Source organism: Anopheles bellator, chromosome 2 (assembly GCF_943735745.2).
Source record: "Anopheles bellator chromosome 2, idAnoBellAS_SP24_06.2, whole genome shotgun sequence".
NCBI classification, from domain to species: Eukaryota; Metazoa; Arthropoda; class Insecta; order Diptera; family Culicidae; genus Anopheles; species Anopheles bellator.
This window is the reverse complement of record NC_071286.1, coordinates 17,221,414-17,244,733: the sequence shown is the minus strand read 5'-3', so window position 1 is coordinate 17,244,733 and position 23,320 is coordinate 17,221,414. Positions and strand designations below refer to the sequence as shown.

At 51.3% G+C, this 23,320-nt stretch overlaps 3 protein-coding genes across 3 annotated transcripts; 1 reads left to right on the top strand and 2 right to left on the bottom strand.

The window, feature by feature from the left end:
- Window positions 1-122: 122 nt before the first annotated feature.
- On the bottom strand, window positions 123-997 carry LOC131209820 (molybdopterin synthase catalytic subunit). Its single transcript, XM_058202964.1, has one exon. It carries the CDS (start codon window positions 995-997, stop codon window positions 530-532), a length of 468 nt encoding a protein of 155 aa, XP_058058947.1. The 3' UTR covers window positions 123-529.
- A 17-nt stretch (window positions 998-1,014) lies between these two features.
- Window positions 1,015-1,317, bottom strand: LOC131209822 (molybdopterin synthase sulfur carrier subunit). Its single transcript, XM_058202965.1, has one exon. The coding sequence runs from the start codon at window positions 1,291-1,293 to the stop codon at window positions 1,015-1,017; it is 279 nt and encodes a 92-aa protein (XP_058058948.1). The 5' UTR covers window positions 1,294-1,317.
- A 12,299-nt stretch (window positions 1,318-13,616) lies between these two features.
- On the top strand, window positions 13,617-23,221 carry LOC131210742 (tubulin polyglutamylase TTLL5). The gene is made up of 5 exons (XM_058204035.1): window positions 13,617-13,666; window positions 19,630-19,710; window positions 19,831-20,940; window positions 21,015-21,228; window positions 21,302-23,221. The coding sequence occupies exons 1-5, from the start codon at window positions 13,617-13,619 to the stop codon at window positions 23,219-23,221; spliced, it is 3,375 nt and encodes a 1,124-aa protein (XP_058060018.1).
- The last annotated feature ends 99 nt before the right edge of the window (window positions 23,222-23,320 follow it).

The following is a 23,320-nucleotide window of genomic DNA, read 5'->3' as shown; positions in this document are numbered from 1 at the left end:
TATTTTATAATCATGAATATTCGTGAATATACTGGCTTGTTTGCACTGCGCTTCAGTTTCTTTCTTCCCTTAATGCAGCTTGAGTCGATCGAAAGAACATGTTTTGCATTCAATAACAGTTTTTTATTAAAATTGTCATCACATTCCAGTTTTACAACTCATTGCACTGGTACCGTCTTTAAAAGGTTTTATTGCTACCGATGCTTCTTCACCACAAAGCGTGATGCGTTCGAAAAACCTGTTTTGCTCCATAGAACCCTATCACCTACAGACAACCCGTTTTTATCTAGTGACACTGATTGAAGTTGATGTCGGCACAATGAATCGGCTGTTTTTGTTCTGTTTGCCTAATACACTCTACTGTGATCTAAAACTACTGTGCATATTGAAGCTAACGATTGCTCTCATCGCAGCTATGCTACGGAAGAGAGATGTAAAATAACAATGTTTTATCCCTTTCCGGCGATGGGCTGATTGCACATGATCGGCGCGATCATCAGCAAGTGTTGCGTGTGGAACGTTGTTTTCGTCACAGTATATGGTTGTCCTTGTACTTTTTAGACCATGTGCACTCGCTGTTTTCCTTCCACTCGGAGCTGCCCTCTCCGTCGCGGTACTGTTCCTTTTTCCACACGGGCACCGATTTCTTCAGCTCGTCGATGGCATAATGTACTGCATCAAGGCTGGATTTTCGATGTGGCGAACTGATCGCAATGACCACCGAAGCTTCCTTCACTGGAACCGTTCCCAAGCGATGGTGGATGCCAATGTTTTGCACATCCGGCCACCGGAGGCGCACCTCCTCGCACAAGTGATTCATCGTTTTAAGAGCCATCGCCTCGTAGGCCTCGTACTGTAGCAGCACCACGGTTTTGCCCTCAAAGTTATCTCTCGTTGTGCCCACGAATAGCGACACGGCTCCGCAGCTTTCGTGCGCCACCAAATCACTGAGCTGGCCAACCTCTAGCTGGTCGAACGTTAATTTGAGATAATTCATGGTTCCCGTCGTTTCGATTATCCGCCTGAAATCGGAGGAATCACGGCCAGCTCGTCACCGTTGCGTATGCGAATAGTTTCACTCGGATCGTCACAATACTGTTCGTTGAGCGCCAGTATTACATTGTTGCGGATGATGGATAGGTTGAACTGATTACAAATGAGGTCGAGCAGATCGGAGCACCTAATTTCGGCCCGTGGCACAAGGAAGTCGTCCGCTCGGGACGTGCCGGCAAGCTCGCGCGACTTGGCAAAGAAAAACAGTTTCACACGCACAGGACCAATGTTTCTGTCCATCGGGCCCTCCTGGCTCCCCAAAGCAACTGAACCGGGCTGTCAACATGCGAAGCACGCCATATGGGCGTGCCGCTGTATGAACGACCGCTGTAAGAACGAGCCGCTGCAAACATTTCAAATCACGAGATCTAGTTTACGCCAGTTACATATGAACCATACTCTAAAGTTAATGAAATAATGTACACCGCAGATCAAGCTTCGAGCTTCCCACAAACGTACTTACGTCAACTAACAACAATTAGAATATTGTTTAAGTAAAAATACAACAATCGTCCGAACTTTCTAAACAAGTACGGTTGTGATCAACCCTTGATTTTTACGCACAGCTGTGATCTCTCAGTTGGCTCTTTAAATGTACTCTCTCGCTCTCTCTCTCTCTTTCTGACGTTTTGTTTCTGTACTCTCCCATTTCTGATTCGAGAATGGATACAGAAAACGCTTTCTTCTACAGCTGGTAAATCTTAGATATTATAAATTCAGCATTATAAAGATACATTTTACAGTAACAACAAATAAATTACACTCATTGTCTCGCACTCTTGCACTCTCGCTTTTCTTGTTTACACTTTAGACGCTTTAGAGAGAGAAAACCAATCGCCGGCTTCGATGGTGGATGCGAGAGCGAACGCGGAGCAAAACTCCAGAAGCAAGGTAAGCACGGTATTTCTGTCAGTCACAGTTTGAAAATACAGTCTGCCGCTCGGCCGTGTGGTGGCTCAGTCGCGGCAAAAGTCTCCATCGCGGCCCGACTTCCGCTGGGTTGTGCCAGGCCCTCGGATTCCGTATAGCTCCGGTGGGTTGTTAGTGGAGTAAATTTGTCCTTCCGTCACCATCGAAACCTTAACCCGCCAAACTGTCGTCGAGTGGGGTGGACACTCCGTGCAAGGTCCTTGTGAAGTGAACGATCTTCGTGTCCCGACATATTATTCCTAATTTTGTTGTTGTTGCGAAAGTGATTCCAGGGCCAAACGTCGCCGTCGATCCGTTACTGGGAGAGTGCCTCTCTACGCGGCAGGCACAGAAAAGAACAAACAAGGGGAAATGACTCGTTATCCTTGCCGCGCGGTCATTGCCGCAGTGCGTTTGTGCTCAACACCTGTCCCCCCAGAGGCTAATGTGAAACTCCCGTGCGGATCTAATCAGGAACATTTTCCGTTTCCTGTGCCGTCCGGTCTTAAAACCAAAGCCATACGACGATGGTGAAAACATTCCCAGAATCGCAGCAAAGTAAGCACAGACTTTACTTGGTAAAAAAAATACCTGCAAGGAGCATCATCGCACGCATACATAGACACAAGAAGTGCAAGTAACCAGCGCTTTCGGTCAGCTTTCGTTTGCTCCTATCGCGGTGCTAAATCTGAGCACTCGCCACCTTCCGAGCGAGAGAAAAGGACCCCGGTTCGCAGGGAAAATCTGCCTCTGCAGTGGTCCGATGCAGCAGCCACCGAGACCGGATCTGTATGAGTGTGTGCTCTAGTGCAGGGACAGGAACAGATTTGGCAACAACCAGGCAAGCCGTGCATAACGATATTTTTTGGCACAATCCACTTTTGTTCTGTCGCTGAGTCAATTAGAGTCATATAGAAAATTTTAAATTCCCCAATTTCCAATTTCCAGTCAACATTGTGCATGTGTGTGCCCGTCAGTCGGTGTGTTTGTGTGTGATTGGTGCGAAGAATAAATTCCGATAATCCCGTGCAGAGTGCGGGCATTGGCGAAATTTGGCAAAGGCAGGCATTACGTCTAGCGAAAACGCAGCGAAGACCTCTGTTTGCATGAGAGGGCACCACGACCGTAAGTACGTTTTGCAATCTCTTATCATTGATAAGGTATCATACTTTCAGCGGAATCGCCCAGGGGCGCTATGACTTCTAACAGCCGAGCAGTGTTCTGAGCGCATTATCCGCGCCCCGCAGTTGGCGATAATCGCTTCATATATTCAAGCCTCAAACTAGAAGTTGCACCACTCCAAGCCCAATCCGTATTCGCCCGTACGGGTGGTTTGCATAAAAACCTGCGGCGGTAAACGTTACTTTCCGTGCAGCATGCTCGCATACACTGTTGGCTTGTTTTCCAGCGGCTCGCTCGTGTCGACCATTGTCGCAATGCCAAGGCTAGCCGCCCGGTTCCAGTGCAAGTAACTATGTGTGCCACTTGATCTCACCGTGGTACCTACATCATTTTTTCTCGTTTTTGATCTAAATCGATTATTGGAACCATGTTCTGCGTGCCTCCATCGCTGTTGTGTTGGCCAAACAAAAGGGATGTAACCGAAATGGATATGTGAACGCGTTTGGGCACACAGTTTTCGATCGTCGGGTTTTATGGGGTTTTATTGGTTCTTCTTCAAATATTTACTCGTTTTCTTGATCATATGTGAACGATTTGTCAATGTTTACAACTGGTGGTTGTTAGATAGTAGGAGATTAAGAGACGTCGGCAACATTCTCACGACAAAACCTTGGTAGAATAAAATTTTGTTTTACCAAAGAAAAGTTTGCCAACACATTTACTACCATTCCCAATTAGTTTAGAATGAGACACAATTAAGTGCGCCGTAAATCAATTTCTAAATCAAGAATGGCAGCGCCTGTTATAAACTGCCTCCCACTGTGATTGCCTGCGTCACATCTAGTACGATTGAAAAGGCAAAAAAGTAGCTTTCTTGCCTTTGAGTAGGATTCAACCTTCAAAGTTATTGGCCCCAGTATCGTGGTCCGGGTCCCCGTGGTCGTAGTGATTGATACTCGGCGGCCGGCAGTATCGGTCGCGCGAAAAACTATCAAAATTAAACATCAATCATTGACTAACGAGGCAATCCGCGCGGGCGGCCATCAACAGGTTTTCCGTTTCGCAATGCCAGCGGATCGGCGAAACTCGCGCAAAGAGTGGTAAAAAGGGTACCCCTCCTTCACGTGTCCGTAGAACAGACTTTTGCTTAGCCCCAACCGGAGGAAGTCGGGGGGTCGAATGTCATGTCATCATTGCATCGTCAGGAATTACCTTTTCACGCAAAAATAATTAAACACCACAACTTAATGCACGAACCCCCGCGGCAAGTCTCCCCCAGAAAGCCCAAGAAGGATGGAAAAGAAACAAATAAAATTGTCTCAGAGAGGACTGCCACCACAAACCGGAAACGACACCGGCGCGGCGGTGCGCTCGTACAAAATCATACCTCACGAACGCTAATAAACTTATTCTCCCGGCACTGGCTGTGGCGGTAGTTGGGATTGTTTTATTAATTACAAAAATTCCGCTGTTGCCTGAGAGGGTTTAACAGGCGGCTTGTTGGCTTGGGTCTGCCGCGCTATTTGTTTTGTCGCTCACGGTCCGCAATGATAGCTGACGGAGAAGCGAAAACTATGCGTCGCTCGATATCGCGTGTCCTGTCGGTTGCGCCGCCGCGATTACTGTGGGGACGTTAAACGCGTATACAAACGCGACGTAAAGTTCACCACAAAACTTTCTCCACAATCACCGGCCCCGGAGGCCCCGTCGGCAGGATCCTTGTGGTTAGAGTGACATGCAGGCCGTCTTGCTTGAGTTCAACAATTTTTTCTCACTGGGAAGACGATTATGATGTCACTCGGTTAGGGACGCCGTACGGGTTGCAGGTTCTGCGGCCATGTGTGGCAAAATTCTTCAACTAACAAGCCTGTAAATTTCTCACCCGACAAAGTTTGTTCACATGAATATCGGCCTCCGGGGTGAGCCTTAATTCGATACGAATGTTTCTCGGGAACTTCAAGCAAGCTTCTTGGAGCGACAATCCCTTAAACCTTCACGTGGACCGTCTCTTTTTGATGGTGGATACCGTTTAGCCAACCAATTTCGCTCGAAGCGCGCGGCCAGTGACTGAAAATCGATGCCCATTAAAGCTGCATTCTCGGCTGCCCATCCGTTCCGGAGCGATCGCTATCGGTCAGCGAGTCGACGAGAGAAATTTGGACCACGTCCCCGGTCCGGATTGGGCGCCGGATGGAGCGCCGTCGTCCTTGGACTTATCTAACGCGGCCATCCCGTGACCGTCGCTCCGGTGGCTCCTGCTCCGAAGCGCTATCCCTGCGGCTGACCTCGCCCAAACTGGAGCACGCTAATGTACGGGTTGACGCTGCATCTGATTGGTGGGTTTCTTTATTTCGCGTTTCGGTCCGCTCTTTATCATTCGTGGCGGGGCGCTAAATGGCGACATGCAATATTCTGTTCATTTTCAGTAACAGCGCTCGTTGTCCGGCTGCTCATGTGGAGGGCTTTCGAGGGCTTGTGAACCGGCTGGCCATCCCGGGCTGCGTGTTGGTATCCTGCCAACTGTGCGCACACAGCACAATCTTCACGGTAGAGAGGGCAAATCCTGCCACTGTCACGCATCGATGCATCAGTGAGCCGCACGCCAGCCAGTCCGGGCCGAGGGTCCCAACGAATGACTCATTCCTTACTTTGAAGCCACCCCTTGCCAAAGGAGCTGGTCTGCGACAGAAACCCAAATACCAACCATTATCGCGCCGCGCCGTCAGCGATCGGTCGACAGCTCGTCAAACTTACCGCGGCCGTGGACCTTCGCGGTCGGTACGAGACCCTGGGCCACCCGAAGCAGGTCAATGAATTTACTGAAGGTTCCATTCTGTTGTGACCGAATTTCCGTCCTGCATAAAGTGCGTGCCCGTTCCTAGTGTCAACGGCGCAATAAATCGATCCACACACACCGATCGGTTTCTAGGAGTTCCAATACACCGCGCAGCCATGAAATCCAGGGCGAGTGGAAAGGCATGGCCACAGGACTCGAAACGACACCCGTTTCCCGTTTCTTGAGAGGGACCTGCACGTCATTTTGCTATTAAGATCGTCGTCCCGAAACGCCCGAAATCACACATATATCACATGTCACATACATCATGCGGTTTTATGTTGCACTTTTATTACGGTGGATTACACCTGACGATCCGTTCGCCGGACGAAAACGACCCTATCCTGTGTCCCACTTCCGGAGTGTGTTGTGTCATGAGGGCCTGTTACCTCTGTATGGTAATCTCACGCGCTACCATAAACACATCAACAACCGCAACCGAACCGTGGTCCTTTGCACCTTGACGCACCAGCGCCTGTCCGCAACCTACGTCAACTGAGATTGTTCGTTCGCGATTTTTAGCCCCGATAGAGCTGAAAAGTACACTCCTGTGTCAAGCGCAGCCATGGAAGGAAGTGGGCCAAACCCCAGCCGGTGTGCGATTGAGTTCTTGCAACGTGCGGCCAACATAGCGCCGCCTGCTTCCGGTGAAAAGTTTGGCTTCGCGGCCAGTGCTTTGATTAATTTGCACTTATTATGCCACAAGCAAACTGAAGCCGAACGAAGGGCTAAAAATAACTCGAAACTAAGTTTTGTGGGCTCGGGGGACGTGCAATTCCTGGCCGGTTACTGCCCGGTGAGTCGGGGCGGGTTAAAGTTAACTCTCTCGGCATGAGTCAGCCAGCCAGGCCAATAATGGGTAAAGTTTCTTCGGCTGCACGTCCGTTCTGGGCAAACTGTTCCAAGCCTGTTTCTGTTTGTGTGTTCTTTAATTTAGTTTGTTGAAAATGGTTTATTTTTATCGTGTCCCTAATCCGTAGGCCCCCCTTGCCTTTGCTGTCAGCTGAGTCTGGGGGTCGCTTTTTGGGCGAGGAGCTCACGACAGCCGTGAGGATAATCGTTCCTTCCCAGACCGATGCCATGCCAGAGCGGCTTAGCATTAAATGTGTAATTAGGTATTCATTGTCGGAAAAGAGGGCGAAGAAAATGTAAATACTCAAGAAAATGGTGTACGCTCTCGGAGGGGGCTTGTGGTTGCAAAATATCTGCTAATCTGCTCCGGAACGCGTGGTGCACGTGAACCATGGGGTCAGTCTTCTTTATATTATTATACACCGGTCATTATCATCTGAAATTACTACAGCTATTTGTGGGCGGGCAGGTGGCCGGCTCTATCTAGCGCTAGCAGCCCAAAAACACGGAAGAAACCGATTCCGACCTACAAAAGAATGTGTGTTGTGTGGTCAGTGGTCGAAGAACTTGCGCTTGCGTTCTGAAAAAAAAAATATGGAAACCACGGCTGTAAAGCAAATCATATGGCAGCCGTAAAACGTGCTGTGAGATAGAAGTTGAATCCATAAAGTTGTCACGCGTCCTCGGCACGGCACGGCACTCGACCTCTCGAGGCACAGGATGAGCCCCAAAACGAACCATAAATGTTTACACAAATGTCCACAAAACATTCTTCCATCAGCGGGCCACCGGTATCGGGCAATAGTTTGGAGACGGAGACCCTAGGCCACGGTGCCTAGGGATCCTTGTCGAAAGTAGTGCCCCGCAGCAACCAATGACCCAGTTGCATTCGAAACGAGACTCCTCCTCCGGCTCCGACCGGCGGGTGACCTGCATCGAGGCGATAATCCACCGAAAACGGAACCACGGGTGTCGAACCCCCGAAAGCCCCAGCCTGTTCAATTATACAGCCCGCCCGAGTGTCACCTTCCGGACGGTCCGGAAGTCTTCGGAGCAACGACGTTGCAGTTGCATGACTAGCTTCAATTATGGTTTGTCCCACGACCTAACCGGGTGGGAGAGCGAACAAACATTAAAAGAATGTAATCATATAATCGATGCCATAAATTCTAAACCGTATTAGCCAATAATGTTTTCGCAATGCTGCCCCGGGGTCGGCTCCCGGGGGACATCTGCATTTTTAATCGACCTTGCTTCGTGGGCGGCGCATGATTCCCCAGCATTGGTGAGTTTGGGATGTGTGATATGTTTGCCAGAGAGGCAACCCACTCCGGTGACCAGCGATAATTGGCCACTCCCTATCTGGTCGTAGGGCCTCAGATACGTTTTGCAATGTTTGTAGAGGTTAACGATGGCACTGAACGTTTTGCGGCTCCCTACTACTATTATTATTCTACTTGCTTTCCGATCGATCCATGTTGTTATTATTCGAGTTCGTGTGGGCAAAATCCATCTTGCGTTCTATGTTCTAAACATATTTATGGCACCGCCGAGCACCGTTTAGTGACAATAAACCACCCCACCGCAATTGTTGCTTCCGGAACATTCGCTGTATCGCGTACCAGCCGGGCCGGGAACAAACAATCGAATTCCGCCGCGAGCGGTTGTTGACGAGCGCCGCGCTACTGCACTCATTGCATGGCTCATAAGACATCGTCAATCATCATCAGATAGCATCGTCATCAGTATCATCCGATCATCCCAGCATCGGACAGCGGAGCGTCCGCCGTTGAAGTCGTTTTTATTTACGTTTTATGCGCGTTTTTTTATTCACCGGCAGCGATCAAATATTGGTTCGACATCTTTGTTTGGTTCGCCCTCACTCGGGGGGTTTTTTTTTTGCAAAAGCACGAATCGTTCGCTGGGCTGTTTGATGCGCGATGACCGTGAAGTGAACGCCGCGTCGTCGCGGCTGAAGAAATCGCGAAACACGCGCCCATTCGTCGGCCAATGGCGCGAAGTGAGTGATGTACTTTTTTCACAACCTCCACCTCGTTTTGGGTGTTAAATAATTGGTTGCGCGGGTCCCCCCCACGCTCGCGTTTGTTTGCGTAAGTACCGATCAATTGTGAGTCCGCACGGTGTCACGATGCTCAGCGCGTAATTGTAAGCAATCGTGATCGTGACCGGCTCGCCGGTCGCCGGCACAAGCCAAGCGGAGGGACTGGCCAATTATCCTAGAACCGGTGCTAATGTGTTTTAATGCAGTGTACAAAACGATCACACCAACGATCGTCGATTGCGATCGGTTGAAGTGCCCGATTTAACACCGACACAACGATCGACACTCGCTCCAGGGGGCCCTACCGGGGTCCGGCTACCGTGAACCGTGACACGGCACGCTTTCCAGCTGCGTGGGCAGCAGTTTGGCTGCTCAAATATTGAACGCCGAAAGTTTGAAAGAAATGCTGTCTACACGATGCGGCCAAGTGCGTCTGCACTCAACCATGCCCCAAAGGGGCTTAGGGAAATCGGCCATCATTGAGAGAGACACGAGCCGGCGTGGCAGGTTTTCCGGGTTGGGTACCATCGACAGCACCGCGCAACATCATTTTTTCCGATGCTCGCGCGCGCGTAAATTGCTAGAAAGCGTCAACGGCGCGGTCCATGACCACCGCCGCACCGGTCAAATTGTTCGTAAAGGCCCTCGGAGCGGATTATTAAGTAATCATGCCGCAATCGGTTGTGTGCGGCCCGTTTCATTGTGTACGGTAGCATTTTTAATCCCCGGGCCCCCGGGTTTCGGATCGTTTCGGGCGGCGGTCGACAGACAGACCCCGGGTTACGCCATGCCGATAACGCGACCGGTGCGTGATGGTTATCAGCGTTTAATTTAAATTGAGTTTTATGCTACAGTTACAACATAAGCCACGGTGATTATGAATAAAACATCATATTCGTGTGTTCTGTTACATTGGCCATGTTTTTCCTTCTTCCGACAGACAGTGAACCCAGTCCGATTTGGGCCGCTCTCTGGTCGGATCGATTACCCGCATGATCCGTCATCGGGTTGGGGCCGCTTTCGGTGTTCGATTGGTATTCGCCCCACTCGGGTGCATGTAATGAAGCGTCTCTGCACGCAATTTAGACGTATGCGCATCGGCCACTTGCCGCAGTTGAATGATAGTAATCAAAACTGCACCGTTCGTGTCCTGCATGCGATGCAGCCCTCGGGGTGCATCAGAGGCCGCCCTGCATATGCGCAGGTTGACGTGTAATGTCAAATTGGTTGTGCATCACCCCTCGCGGGTTTGTCACCTCGGATTCGCCTTCGCCGGTCTGGGATTCGATTGACGGGCAATTTTCATTTCCACTGTCTTCCACAACCGGAAGCGACAGGAAGCCCAGGTTCAGCTACAACAATTTCGACCGCGTTTCGACTCTTCAAACATACTCCAGCCAGTCAACGGCACGCTTGAGCGGCCACGTTCCTTGCATCGTTCGCATCACTACCTCTAATAGTTTGATAGATTATTGACGGACGACTTCTTCGTGTGAAAATTGCGCCCAAATCCGTGGTGAACAGGAACCGGGCGGTAAGTGAGCGGTAAACGGTTACGACCTCCACGTCAGCTTCGGGTGCCTCCGGATCCGATTGGCGAAATTGCATTACAACGCAGCAACAGCGCACACCTCCCTTCCCTGACGGGACAGGCTGTGACGGACGGGTTAATGGATTGCCCAGGAGCCAGGATCGATCGGCGTCGTGGCGTCTTGCAGCAAGCAATCCAAGTTGCCACCGATTGAATTAACGAAGCCGTTCTTCGATGGGCCGCTCGCGTTGCGTGGCAACTTTTCGTCGGCTTCACTTCCTGATCCGGCCCGTTCGCTGCGGATTTATGTCTATCGCTGTTTTCGATCAGAGGAAGTTCGATTGCACCTGACAGGCTGGGGGTGGGCCCTCCGGCCCTTTACCGCCGCCCAAGGTTCCGTTACTTCCGGGCGGACGAAAAATTGGCAAACAATTTTGCCTGTCCATTGTTGAGCACGGCAGAGTTATGGGTGTCCATTTGTATAGGCTGCCGTGCTCCGATATGATACATGCCCCCCGCTGTAATCGATGAAACTTTCACCTCGGCTCTTCGAGTGGAGAACTTCTTTCGGGAGCTCCCAAAGGGGGGGCCACGATGGGTCTTGGCTCCCCGTTAGGCGCTACAAAGTATCGCCGGTAACGGTGCAGCAAGACTTATCCGGCGGATGACTCATTCGCTTTCGAGCGGGAGGCAAGTCGTGTGATCGATCTCCGAAGGTTTCGACGATCACCGGTCGGCTAATTGGATATGCACCGGCGCGCATGGCTTGGCGGAGTAGATTGTTGGCCAAAGTCAGCACCGCCGGTGACTTCACGTCAATGATTGATCATTGGCGGTGTAAGATCATTGATTTACGAGCAAGCGAAACTTAAGAAACCGTGCTTAATCGAGCTAATAATAGGAACACCGCGCACACTGCTTAGTGATCGGATTCCGTTCGTAAAAATCAACTGAAACCAACCGAGAAAGAGGTCATGAACGGGCGGGAGCCGTGTACTTGAACCGAACTGCATCTCAATCCGGGTGCGTTCTTTTTTGGAAGGTTCGTCGAGTGGGAAAATCGGAAAATCGATCGCCGCCGTGAAGTTGAGAAATCCATCCCAATCCGCTCGCGAGGCGGCGACGGCACCACTAGATCTGATTGCATTTGGAGCTAAAATAACTTTTCGCCAGATTTAGGCGCGTAGCTATTTAAATAAACATTCGCATTCATCCGGATCAGTTCGGCTCCGGGCAGTTACAGACCCCGTGGAGGGACGTGCGCGTGGGCATGTTTAACATCTCTGTTGTCGAGCGGTTTTCGGTCTCTGCGCTTGGTCCCCGGAACGATCGTTAACGACGATCGTGTGTGGAGTTCCCCCTGATTGGTATGCCGGAATGCACGCGACCGGCTCGACAGAGGGACAGAGGGTCATTGAGAACCGTTTGGCTTTCGCTCACACAGGTTTTGTTGTGGTAACTTAACGGCCGTTAACGGCCAAACTGAGTAATTCAAATAACGAACTTATCACTCAGTTGGGTCTTGACCGATTTTAATTAGGTTGTGCTGTGAATTATCTATTTTAAATGTAGCTACAGGATTCGCCCTTTCGCATCACCTATGCCACCAAAAATGGGGAAACAAATTGGGGAAACGGCCACATTCACAACTAAAGTGACCAATTTCTTACTTTGCCATTTGCCACGTACGATTAATGGCCCAGCGATGAAGTCTGTGAATTTGTCTTGCCGGCTTATATGCTCCCTCAAATGGCGGCCAATTAGTAGGTTGACGTTTATTTGATTCAATGTGTCAAAAAGAAACGTCCGTCCGCTGGAGCTTCTACGTAGTGCCGGCAGCCGATGTGGTCGATTTGAAAACCAAAACAGCTCCAACTGATGCGGCATGCCCTGCTGCGCGGTGCTGATTGGTGTTTGCCTTTCAAATGTCGCCCAAGTGTAAAAGCGCCACCAGTCCTAGACCGGCAGTCGACACAGCGCCCATCGCACTTTGTAGCTTTGAGGACTTTTTTGTCGCAATCAGACAGCGCAAGGAAGCGGAACCAACGGCGGGAACAACAGCAAGCAGCAGGAAGCAGAGGACCAGTCTGGAGTTATGATACGGTTGGCTGGCGTGAAAATGGCCGCCACTAGTCATCATCTACTTTTCCCCTTTTTCGTTTTGTCACTCTGTCCCCGAGGTTCGTGTCCACCGTTGTGTCCCACTGTGTGTACGGAAAAATGGTCACGAACTTCAAGGCATCCAACGGTGGCATCCGGCCAAAGGATATTCCGCCATTAGGGTTTGTCGGCCGGTTTGTTTTTTCTGCCGGCGCTAGTTGGCAGCTAGCCGGTTTCGGAAATCGATCGTGGAATTGCGTCGTCCGGAGGCCGAACATTGTCCGACCGGTGGAGCAACACCCGCTCCGAGGTCCGAGTGATTAATCGCGATCAGGCCGCGAAGGTGCGTTAAGAAGCTGGTGGCACCTTTTTTAAATGGTGCGCCTGATGGGCGATTAGAGTGTGGCGATACACGGGGGCTTGAAGTACCTGGATAGGCTAACGAGAGACGACCACAGGAAGTTCAACATTTAGTAGCGATAAAAGTGCTATTTTTAATAATTCGTTTATTAGTTCTGGTGACGGAACGAAATTAATCGATTGTACGCCCCAGTGTCGAACCCATTTTGAGTGAGCGGCCTTTTTGGCTGCCAATAATTTACCTAATTCAAGCAAAACAGTTCTGGTTTTGCGGGCAAATAACGAACCCAACGTACAACAGTGATTGGCTGTGGAGTAGTAAATCTGCGGTTCACCGAACCGGTCCATGGCCTGCTTTAAATTAGCAGTAAAATAATAATTAACTCGTAAACCCCCCCAAACGGTGCCGGTCCTAAACAAATGCTCAGCTTTGTGTAATTAACGGCCCGCCTCGGGGTACCAGCCTGCCCAATGCCTTTCCCTTTTTCACACCTTTCACACAGCACGCTTTCCGCGATAGTTTTCCGATTATCGGTTCGAACCGGTTTCAGTTCGGTACCGTGTTTAACGCGCGTAATTAAGTCTGCCACTGCAAAGCGGTGTCGATCGATCGATTGGTCCCAGGACGTGCACAGGACCTGGTGTCTGGAGCTGTGCCGAATTCCGCAGAAAATTTGAATAAAACTTAGATTGAGTGAGTCAATGCTTACTGTGACTTTGATGTACGCTTTTCTTTTCACTCATACAGACTAATCCTCAACCCCCCCGACAGTGCAATGCTGTGAGAGTGTATGCAATCGATCGCTGCTGCCGCTGTGAATGACAAATTTATCGTCTGTGGGTAAGTAGCGTATGTGAGTTGATCCGAATTGGGTTCTTTACTTTAGTTTGCCCGTGGCCATTAGCACATTCTACGTTGGGAAAAATTCATTATTATAATCGCTTGCGGTTTGTAATAGGAATGTGTTTAAGGGCCAAAGCACGCGAATACGAACGCTTCAAGGCGTTCGTATGAGTTGTTTCTAGAACTATGTTACAGTTTGGAATGTAATCGGTACCGGTATATTCTGAGCGTTTCTGGTTTGCTTGTTGCGAACTTCTGGGATTGGGTACTTCGTCAACAACGAACCGGTTTTAAATGGTTATATAGTAACTCAACACATATTCTTATCGATACAGCTTAGCTTCGCCTCATAAGGAATGAGAAGAATAATTTATTAATTTGTAAGGATCATTAGTTCGTTTGATTTAATTGTACTTCCGTTTATTGGTTGGACAAACTGTAATTTAATGCCTTATTCTTGTTGAACTTTAAGGTAAGAGTTGATTGTCCTTTTTATCCCAGCCAATCACCGTTACCGTAACCGATGAATTTAGTAAAGTGTTACGGATTTCTCTATTAGCGGGGGTTTATTGTCCTATTCTTTATTAAAAATATAGATTGACCGCTTATATTCAAAATTTCAAAAAAGTTACTGGTTGCATTAAATTGAGCGAGTTTTCAAGTAGTATACAGCATGTGTTCCTTGTTGGCAATGCTTTCTTTACTCACGTTCTTTCATTCAGTTAGCCACAGTCAACACTTGGGCTTTGGTGTTGAGTGTGGAGTTGCTGATCTTTTAATTAGAGCGATGGCGCATACAAGAAACAGCGTTAAAAGTACTCCAATTTATTCTACCGAACGAACATGCATACACAGCATTAGAGCCCACCGGCCCGCAGGATAATACTCCCGGAAATAGTGGTTCTTGGGTTTGGCTCCAAACATGAAAGACAATCATAAACGAGACAGGACGACGGGCTCGTTGCCGGTCGTCGCCCACGGGGCCGCGGCAGTCAACCAACCAACCGGCGGCAACCGCGTTTTGCTCGCGTGTCTCCCGATTGTTTTTATGAATGATTTTACTGTATTGGTGAAAGCGGTCTCCGCGAACCCGCGTCGGTCGGAAACCCCCGAATCAACGTGCAAAACAACGTGGCTGGGTGGGTGGTTGTGGTTGGGAAAAGCTGACCCCCATCTCGCCACGCGGGCAATGAAACTTTTGCCAAATGCACGCACATCAAACACATATGAAGTGTATGATTGGACCTTCTCCGGGAACCATCACAGTGGGACCATAAGTTTGGTGTTTAAATATTGGTATTCCCACGCCAGGATTTGCCCTCCGTTTGTTTGTGTGGGTATCCCGTTGGCTGGTGTCATTATTACGATTTTCAAACACTCGGTCGTCGCCTTGGTGCGAGCCTTGCATATTTAGCCGTTGCAAGCGCTACCGTTTGTTATGGTAACTGTTGGGCCGCCTCGCCTTCAATTGCGCGCTCAACAGCGCCCTCCGTGTGGTGTGGTTTGCGGGAACCGGTGCCCTTTTGCGCCCCCCAAACAGACCTCCTTTCATGTGCGACCGACCGAGAGCGAGAGCGAGAGAGAGAGTAGAGCCGACCGACAGGGCGGAAGCTATGAACCGAAGGATGTTGCACTTTTTTGGCCCGCCGGACGGGCGAAGGATTTTGCACCCCCGCGTTCGGAACGGCTGGGGCGGTCGATGAAAAATTAGGTTAGAGGCCCCAGTCCCCGGCAGTGCAGGGCCGGGTCCGGTTTGCGGGATTCACCACACTCCTGGATTCATTGCCTCTGCCGTGGGTCGTTGTGGCCGTCTTTGCGCGCAATTAAACCAAACCCAATTCCTAGGCCGACCGCCCGGGGTCGGGGATAGTATCCGTTTCGACGATTCGGGTCAGGTGCGCGCGCTCCACAAAGTGCAACCGAACGTGTGACGGAGGTGCGAACTTGGGACACTGTTGGGTTGAGTTTAGTGTCAGCACGTCAGCAAGCAGTGGCCGTCGCGAAAATCCCGGAACTCCTGAGGTCGCGCGATTCTCCACATAAAAACCAGGTGCTAGGGACATCGATTGGGTCTGTAAAGGCCCATCGACGAGTGTGCGTTCCGAACCTTGTCCGGTGACATTCCTGTCGGTCAAGCGGTGTCGCGCCGGCATGGCCAAATACGGCAACGTCAACCGAGTGCTGGCCGCCAGTAGTGTAGTGTGTTTTCGAGGCCGAGCCGAACCGAACCGTCACCGCAAACCGGACACCCGTGGGCTCCGTCTGGGCCGCATCGAGCCACCCGTGGGCTACTGAGAGGCCCCCGACGTGCCAGCGAAGAAGTTTATCTTTCCCACCGACCGATAGCCAGCTCGTCTGTGGGCGCTGCGACGACCCCAGGCGCGAACATGAACAACTTCCAGCGGCTCAGTTTGTATAAGTAGGTGCTTTCGCTCTTCGTTTCGCTGTTCCTTTTTTATTTCGTATGCTGCGGTGCCACTCGGTCCTGAAGCAACCCCCTCAGCTTACACGTTTCGTGTCTGTTTACTCCTGGACGGGGGGTGGTGCGTCACCGACAAGGTCGCCCGCGTGCCAGATTTGGCCCGGATACGCCCGGTATGGTGCGGCGATGCACAATTCCTTACATGGCCCCATCATCAGCTGGGCCGATGCATCGCCCAAAAGGTAAAGGTGTCCACGGCCCGCGCCTTATGGTGGATTGTGTTTCGAGGCTCTCGCCTTACTTGTTGACAGTGCCCTACGCGCTGCCCTAATTGGTGCAAAATGGTGTCGAAGGTGCGGGCGAAAAACTGGGGAAAAACTTTAATCACCTCCGCGTGGAACAGGTGTTATTTCGCGGTGGTACGGCACGCTATTTTGGCCGGTTTCATATTTTAATTGTTTGGCAATAGTTTTTCCAGCGTTCGGTGGGTTTTCTAAGTTTAACTCTTTCTCGACAGGCCTTACATGTTTGTACAGTTTTTTTTTTAATGTGGGTTTTCCTTACATTTACACGTTCCGTTTTTTTGCTTAAAAAAGTTTCTGCATTCTGTCAAAGTTGATCTACGAGGGACTATGGAAATTAATTTTGTTTTCTTTAATTTGACTTTGTGTCAGCGGATCTTTTTCCCATGTCTTCCGGCTTCTTTTCCAGCGCGGTGATGGGCAAAAGCCGGCGCATTTCTCAAGTGCGGTTTCTCTTTTGGGAAACCGCATCGTTTCCAAGTTGTCCATTCTGATGTATTATTTTGTTGTAACCGGACGTCTTCGTCGAGTGGTGTAGGCGGTCGTGGGAATAATGTCCCATGTAATACTATCGAGGCGAGTACAGTCGAGTTATGTACCGAGTTGTAATTGTTGCTGGATAAGATCAATGGTCTGCGCAGGTCTTGGTCTCAGGCACTGACAGTAAAACTCAACATGCTCAGTAAAGCATCACGAAAACGAAACAAATATGGGAGCTCCAGAATCTAAGTGTGAAACATTTCATTTGCATCAGTTCGTCAGCCTTTTGGTCGATTGGATTCATTACATGTCTCTCCGTCAGTGTCGCAACATCCTCGACTTCGTCTCCTTTTAATGTCTGGTTACGTACTTTTCTCTGCGTTTCGCCGTTGGACAGTTTGTTAGGACTTTTTTCAATTTGTATGTTTGCTTAGGTTAGCTTAGGTTAGGCTAGGTCATTTATCTTAATTCTGGCAACTAAGCAATTTGTGCCCATTGCCTGTTTTGGAACAAATAAATAAATAAATTACGACAAGAATGGTTCCATGTTGACAGAATGTTTGGCCATAAACTCATCAAGGAAAGTCGAATGAGCACCACATCCGACCGATAGGGTCTCCTGTGACATTTTTGCATTCCCTAAATTTAAATTTTTTTTAAATACCCCCGCGGATAGAGTAGTCGGTAACGCTCTTCACTGTCAGCGCAGCTGGCCAGGGTTCGAATCCCGGGACCGGTTGCGACTCAACCGGCCATGGTTTCGATTCCCGATACCGGCGCTGACAGATGGGGGTTGGCGCGGGACCAACAACCCCGCCCGTAAAAACGAAATGTTACGGATAGCACCAGGGATAATATTGACATTAACATTGTCTCCAATGCAGGCCAAGACCGCACAGCGGTTGTAGTGCCGAAGAAGAAGAAGAAGAAGAAGAAATTTAAAAATTCCACCTCGAGAAACACATTCCACTGGGCAATTAGAATGGAAAGTCTGCTAAACATAACTGGGGCATGTTATCGAAATTTAATGTTTATTGAATGTCTTTAAGAACTTGCTTTTCAGCATTATAAAAACAGTTTCACAGAAGAATGTCAGAAGATGCTTTTAACTTTTGCACTCAACTTGGTGCAAAGTCCGGGTTCAGACTGATGTCTTTTTCGCATTTTCGTATAAGCTTACGACATGCAGAAAAGCGTATAAAAATCTCCCAATTTGTGTGCCAATTTTTGTCTGTTCTTTATTCGATGGTCTCTGGCCTTAAACATGGATGTAAGTTCCATTAATGCTGATTTGATTAATTAATCGATAAAACTAGGGTAAATTTATTAAACATCCTTGAATCATTATTCATCAAATATTTCTTTTACATCAGAATTACTTAAACGAGCGATTACGCCCCGTTTGACCACCCGTTATGCCAATTTAGCAACGGTTATTTAAACTCAATAATGGCGAATGCAACATATCACTTTAAGCAATCTACACTAGCGGTCGGCCAAAGGTACCGATCCGATGGCACTTTCGTGACCTGAATTAACCTGTCCCCCGTGTGTGCCGCCGTGATGTGCGTCCCCAGAAATGCAAAGTTCCCAGGATGTCCCAGGCACATCCTGCCGATCCTGCCAACGGAATGCCCCCGAAACGCAGGATGGGGTGCCGCACGCGAAAAGCCAAAGCACACGCCACACACCACCACACTAACTGACTGCGGTCGCCGTCGTCGGGGATGCGCCAGACACGGCTGTAATTGTTGCTTGGTTGTTGTTGCTGGAGTTGGGCCGTTGTTTGTAACCTGACAGCCCGACGGCACGTCGAGTCGTGGGCTTAAAACTACACTAAAGAAACCCCCTGCAGGTGGATCAAACGCGGTGGCAGCCGGAACTGGGGACCAAGCGGGCTCCTGACCCCCGCGTGTCGGAGGCTCACATTCCGATGTTCGCACCGATGTAATAGCGCAGCTCGGTTCCGTTCCGAGGAAAAGGATAACGCCCGAGGGTAACCGATTATCGGAAGTTTGCTGTGGGGACCCTCGGAATCAGCCAAGCCGAGAGTCAGTCTGTCAGAGACCACGCTACGGTGCAGAAGCTTCTTGGGTTCAGTTCGATGTTCAGTTACGTTTCGGGTTGTGCAGCAGTACCTGTCCAGTTTAATGTGTGCCTAAATTAAAAAGGAAATTACTAAAGTTACGAAACCAAGGCCACGGCACACAGCATGAGAATCCGGGAGCAGCTGGCACGGGAAATTGTTGACCCAAATTCCTGCCTGAGCCAAAACATCATCATCCGCGAGATGGTGCTGCAGCAAAAGGAGAAAATGTAAGGAAGTGCCCGTGTGTGTGGCCAGTTTTTGAGCTCAGATTGAACTCTAGTTTTAACTAAATTCAAAAGTGAAACTACGCAAAGTGTGTCGGATCGTACCGAAAATGTAGTGTAACATCCAAGGGTTGTATCGTTAATGGGTGCGCATTTGAGGGTGGCCACGGCGCAGTGACTAATCGAATCAAATTTATTGCTTTTCGGTTCACCCAACCAGGGGGGTTCCCGATTATTTTGTGGACTAGTTTTGTGTCCTGCGCTCAACAATAACGCGGGAGTTTATATTAGAAGGGGTTGCCATTATGCTTCGACCAGCTTTGGACACGCCGCGGGCGGAATTATGAGTTTCGAACCCCTGTTGGCGGTGGCCAAAGTTGACAGTTTCAGTGCTTGTCTCACTCGACGTTCTCCATTTTTTTTCTCTGTTTCTTCTTCGGCAGGCGGAAACTCAACGGGTACTCTAGCTTGGATTTATTCGTTATGCCTATAACCGACAAACCGCGACTAAATCACTCACAAAAGTAAGTATGTACGTCGAGCCCGGCCATTAAATTCGGAAAACTACACCGTCACCGAATTAAAACATCCACAAAGGGGGATCGATTTGACAGCCATAAACTCAACATTCTGTTCCGTTGCAGTGCCAAAAAACTGTCACCTGCCACACCGAACCCGTGGGTCACGGGGGGTCCGCCGGGCGGCAAGGATGCGGTGCTAGTGTTCCGCACCTACGCCCTGTCGCCGCTAGCCTCCGATAGTGGCGAGAGTCTGTCATCGCAGGCGACCCCAACCGAAGCGACGTCCCTGTCGTCCCATCACGCTAGCCCTGCCGGTTCCGTGGAACCGAAGAAGCTACACGCCACGCCACATGATCCCGCCCGGTCCGCCTCGCTCAGCACTGCCGCCAGCAGCACACTGCCGAAGAACTTCAACGTCCAGCGCAAGACGCGGACCGCGGCGCCGAGCCGCAGCGGCAGTAGCGCCACTAACACCTCCAGCAACAATGAGGACGACGAGGAGGACGGCGACGGCGGTGAAGGTGAAGACGATGATGGCGGCGACGGGGACGATAACGATGACGGTGATGATGAGGATGTGCGGTACGGTGGTGTCGCGAGGCGAACCCGTAAGGGGCTGGGCGATGAAGATGACGGCGTGGACGATACTGGCGAAGGAGAGGGTGATGACGATGAGGACGACGACGATGGTGCCGGAGGAACGACCTCGCAGGATGAAACGAGCCCGGTGAAGAAGAAGGCCCTCCCGGTGGCGGACACGCGCCCGAACAAGTCGAAAAAGCGTCAGCTCGAATCGTCCTCCTCGTCCAGCTCGCTGAGCAACGCCTCGATGTCGAGTGTGAAGGGCGGCTCGGGGGACGAGATCGATCCGGAACTGCCGAGCTCCAAGTCGGAACCCTCGCTGGCGAGCGTCACAGTGGCCGAGCGGTCCGAGAAGAAGCACCAGAAAAAGCAATGCAAAGAGGACGACAAAGAGAACCAGCAGCAGCAGTCAGCGGCGGCGGCGGCAGCGGCGGCAGTGGCCAAAACGGAAATGCCGGCGGCCCAGCTAAACATCTGCTACAAGTTCATCAACACCGAGACCCGTCTGTTGCGGAAGATCCTGAACGCGCACGGCATGGCCGAGAGTGGCCCGGAGTGCAACGATTTCAACCTCCTGTGGACCGGCATCCACCTGAAGCCGGACATCCTGCGAAATCTGGCCCCGTACCAGCGGGTGAACCATTTCCCGCGGTGAGTGTCAATTTATGGTCGGAGGCCCCCCCGAAAAACCTGGACCACTAATGAACCGTTGATCGATTCCGTAGGTCTTACGAGCTGACGCGCAAGGATCGTCTGTACAAGAACATTGAGCGGATGCAGCATCTGCGGGGCTACAAGCACTTTGATATTGTGCCGCAGTCCTTTCTGCTACCGCAAGATTACAAGGAGCTAATAGCGGCCCACAACAAGTGCCGGGGACCGTGGATCGTCAAACCGGTAGCTTCGAGCCGCGGTAGGGGCATTTTCATCGTCAATTCGGTAAGACTGGCGCACCTGAGACGCTACAAAGCGTGATAACAATTCCACTGTTTCCGCCCACCACAACTTGCAGCCGGATCAGATCTCGTCGTACGAGCAGGTGGTGGTCGCGAAGTACATCTCCGATCCGCTCTGCATCGATGGTCACAAGTGTGACATCCGCATCTACGTGGCGGTCACCTCGTTCGACCCGCTCATCATCTACATGTACGAAGAGGGGCTGGTGCGGCTGGCCACGGTTAAGTACGATCGGACGGCGGAGAACCTGTGGAACCCGTGCATGCACCTGTGCAACTACAGCATCAACAAGTACCACACCGACTACATCCGGTCGAGTAACGCCGGCGAGGAGGATGTCGGCCACAAGTGGACGCTGAGTGCGCTGCTGCGGCACCTGCGAAGCCAGGGCTGTAACACCGAGCAGCTGATGCTGGCGATCGAAGATCTGATCATCAAGGCGATCTTCTCGTGCACCCAACCGGTCGTGTCGGCGTGCCGGATGTTTGTGCCCCACATTGGCAATTGCTTCGAGCTGTACGGGTTCGACATTCTGATCGACGACGTGCTAAAACCGTGGCTACTCGAGGTGAACCTGTCGCCATCGCTCGGTTGCGATACGCCGCTCGACACGAAAGTGAAGGCCTCGATGCTCACCGACCTGCTGACGATGGTGGGCATCCCGGCCATCAGCCCGCTGCAGAAGGCGTGCTACGATAGCAAGGGACAGAAGATCCGCAACCTTACCACGCCGTACCGTCGTGTCAATTCGGCCGACTTTGTGCACACCACCAGCGGAGGAGGGCGAAAGGATGGCACCACCGCCAGCCAGGGCAGCAGCAAGGGTGGCGATGGTGGCGGAGGAAAGCTACAGACCACCCTGAGCGCGCTGACGGCGGAGGAGCTGAAGATCGTTCGCTTTGCCCGCTCGCAGTACGAACGGCGCGGTGGCTTTGTGCGCATTTTCCCCACGAGCGACAGTATGACGCGGTACGGATCGCTGCTCGATCCCGTCACCGGTATCCCCACGTCGGCCATCACGTCCTCGAGCAGCGGCACCTACCTGATGGTCATTCCGCACAACTACAACCAGATGCTGCACGGGCAGCTCTTCCCGCCCGGCAGCGAAACCGAGAACCGGATCGTGCACCGGATCCAGAAGTACGAGCGGGCGCTCGAAAGCTCGCTCCCGATCACGATCGGCCCAAAGCACGCGGCCCCCAAGTGTGTGGACGAGGCGAAGCGGCTCCGGTTGCAGGTGCGCAAGCTGATCGAGACCGGGCACGAGATGAGTATCCTGCAGGCGCGCCGCACCTTCGGCTACTACCTCGAGTACATCCTGAAGCGGCTCTCGTCCGAACCGAAGCACAGCCACGAGGAGTTGATCATGAAGTTCCTGTACCGGGTCGGGGCGCACATGAAGACGCCGTTTTTCTTCCGCAACTTTGGCAACAAGGCACTCGGCAAGGACCGGGGCGCCATGGTGGCCAAACAGCTGGGCGACTATCTGCACCTGTACAACAAGGAAACGGAAGCGTACGTGGACCTGTTCGACATCGTTGGGATGCTGCCGATCAAGCTGTACGAGGAGTTTCTGGTGCAGGCGAGCGAAGCCGACCTCGAGTCGGTGCTGACGCTGCACACGAACTTGTCGCAGCAGATGCCGTTCCTGTACAGTGGCTGCTCAACCAGCGTGCCACCAGCGCCGCCGATTCCTGTCGGGGCGCACGGCTTCCTGAAGGCCCTCCCGAGCATGGCACCGGGCGGTGCGAACAAGGAGCTGATCCGGCTCGATCCGTTCTACAAGCGCACCGAAGGTCGCGTGCCGCTAGCCACGCGCATCGGTGGCGGACTGTCCGTGGGCGAAGGGACCCGCGGTGGAGAACTGAAAGCGTCCGCTTCTCGGCTGTCGCCGATGAAAAAGAAACCACCGATCGGCGGGAGCATGGTGAAGTCTTCGCGAGAGCGCGAGCAGCGATCCAACTGGCTCTACTGAGTTCACCCCCGGTTGGCCAGTCGGAGCTGCTGCACTAAGCTTAGCTTGTTATTATTTATGCCCTATTCTGTTGTTACTCCTCCGAGTCGCTTTAAAAGT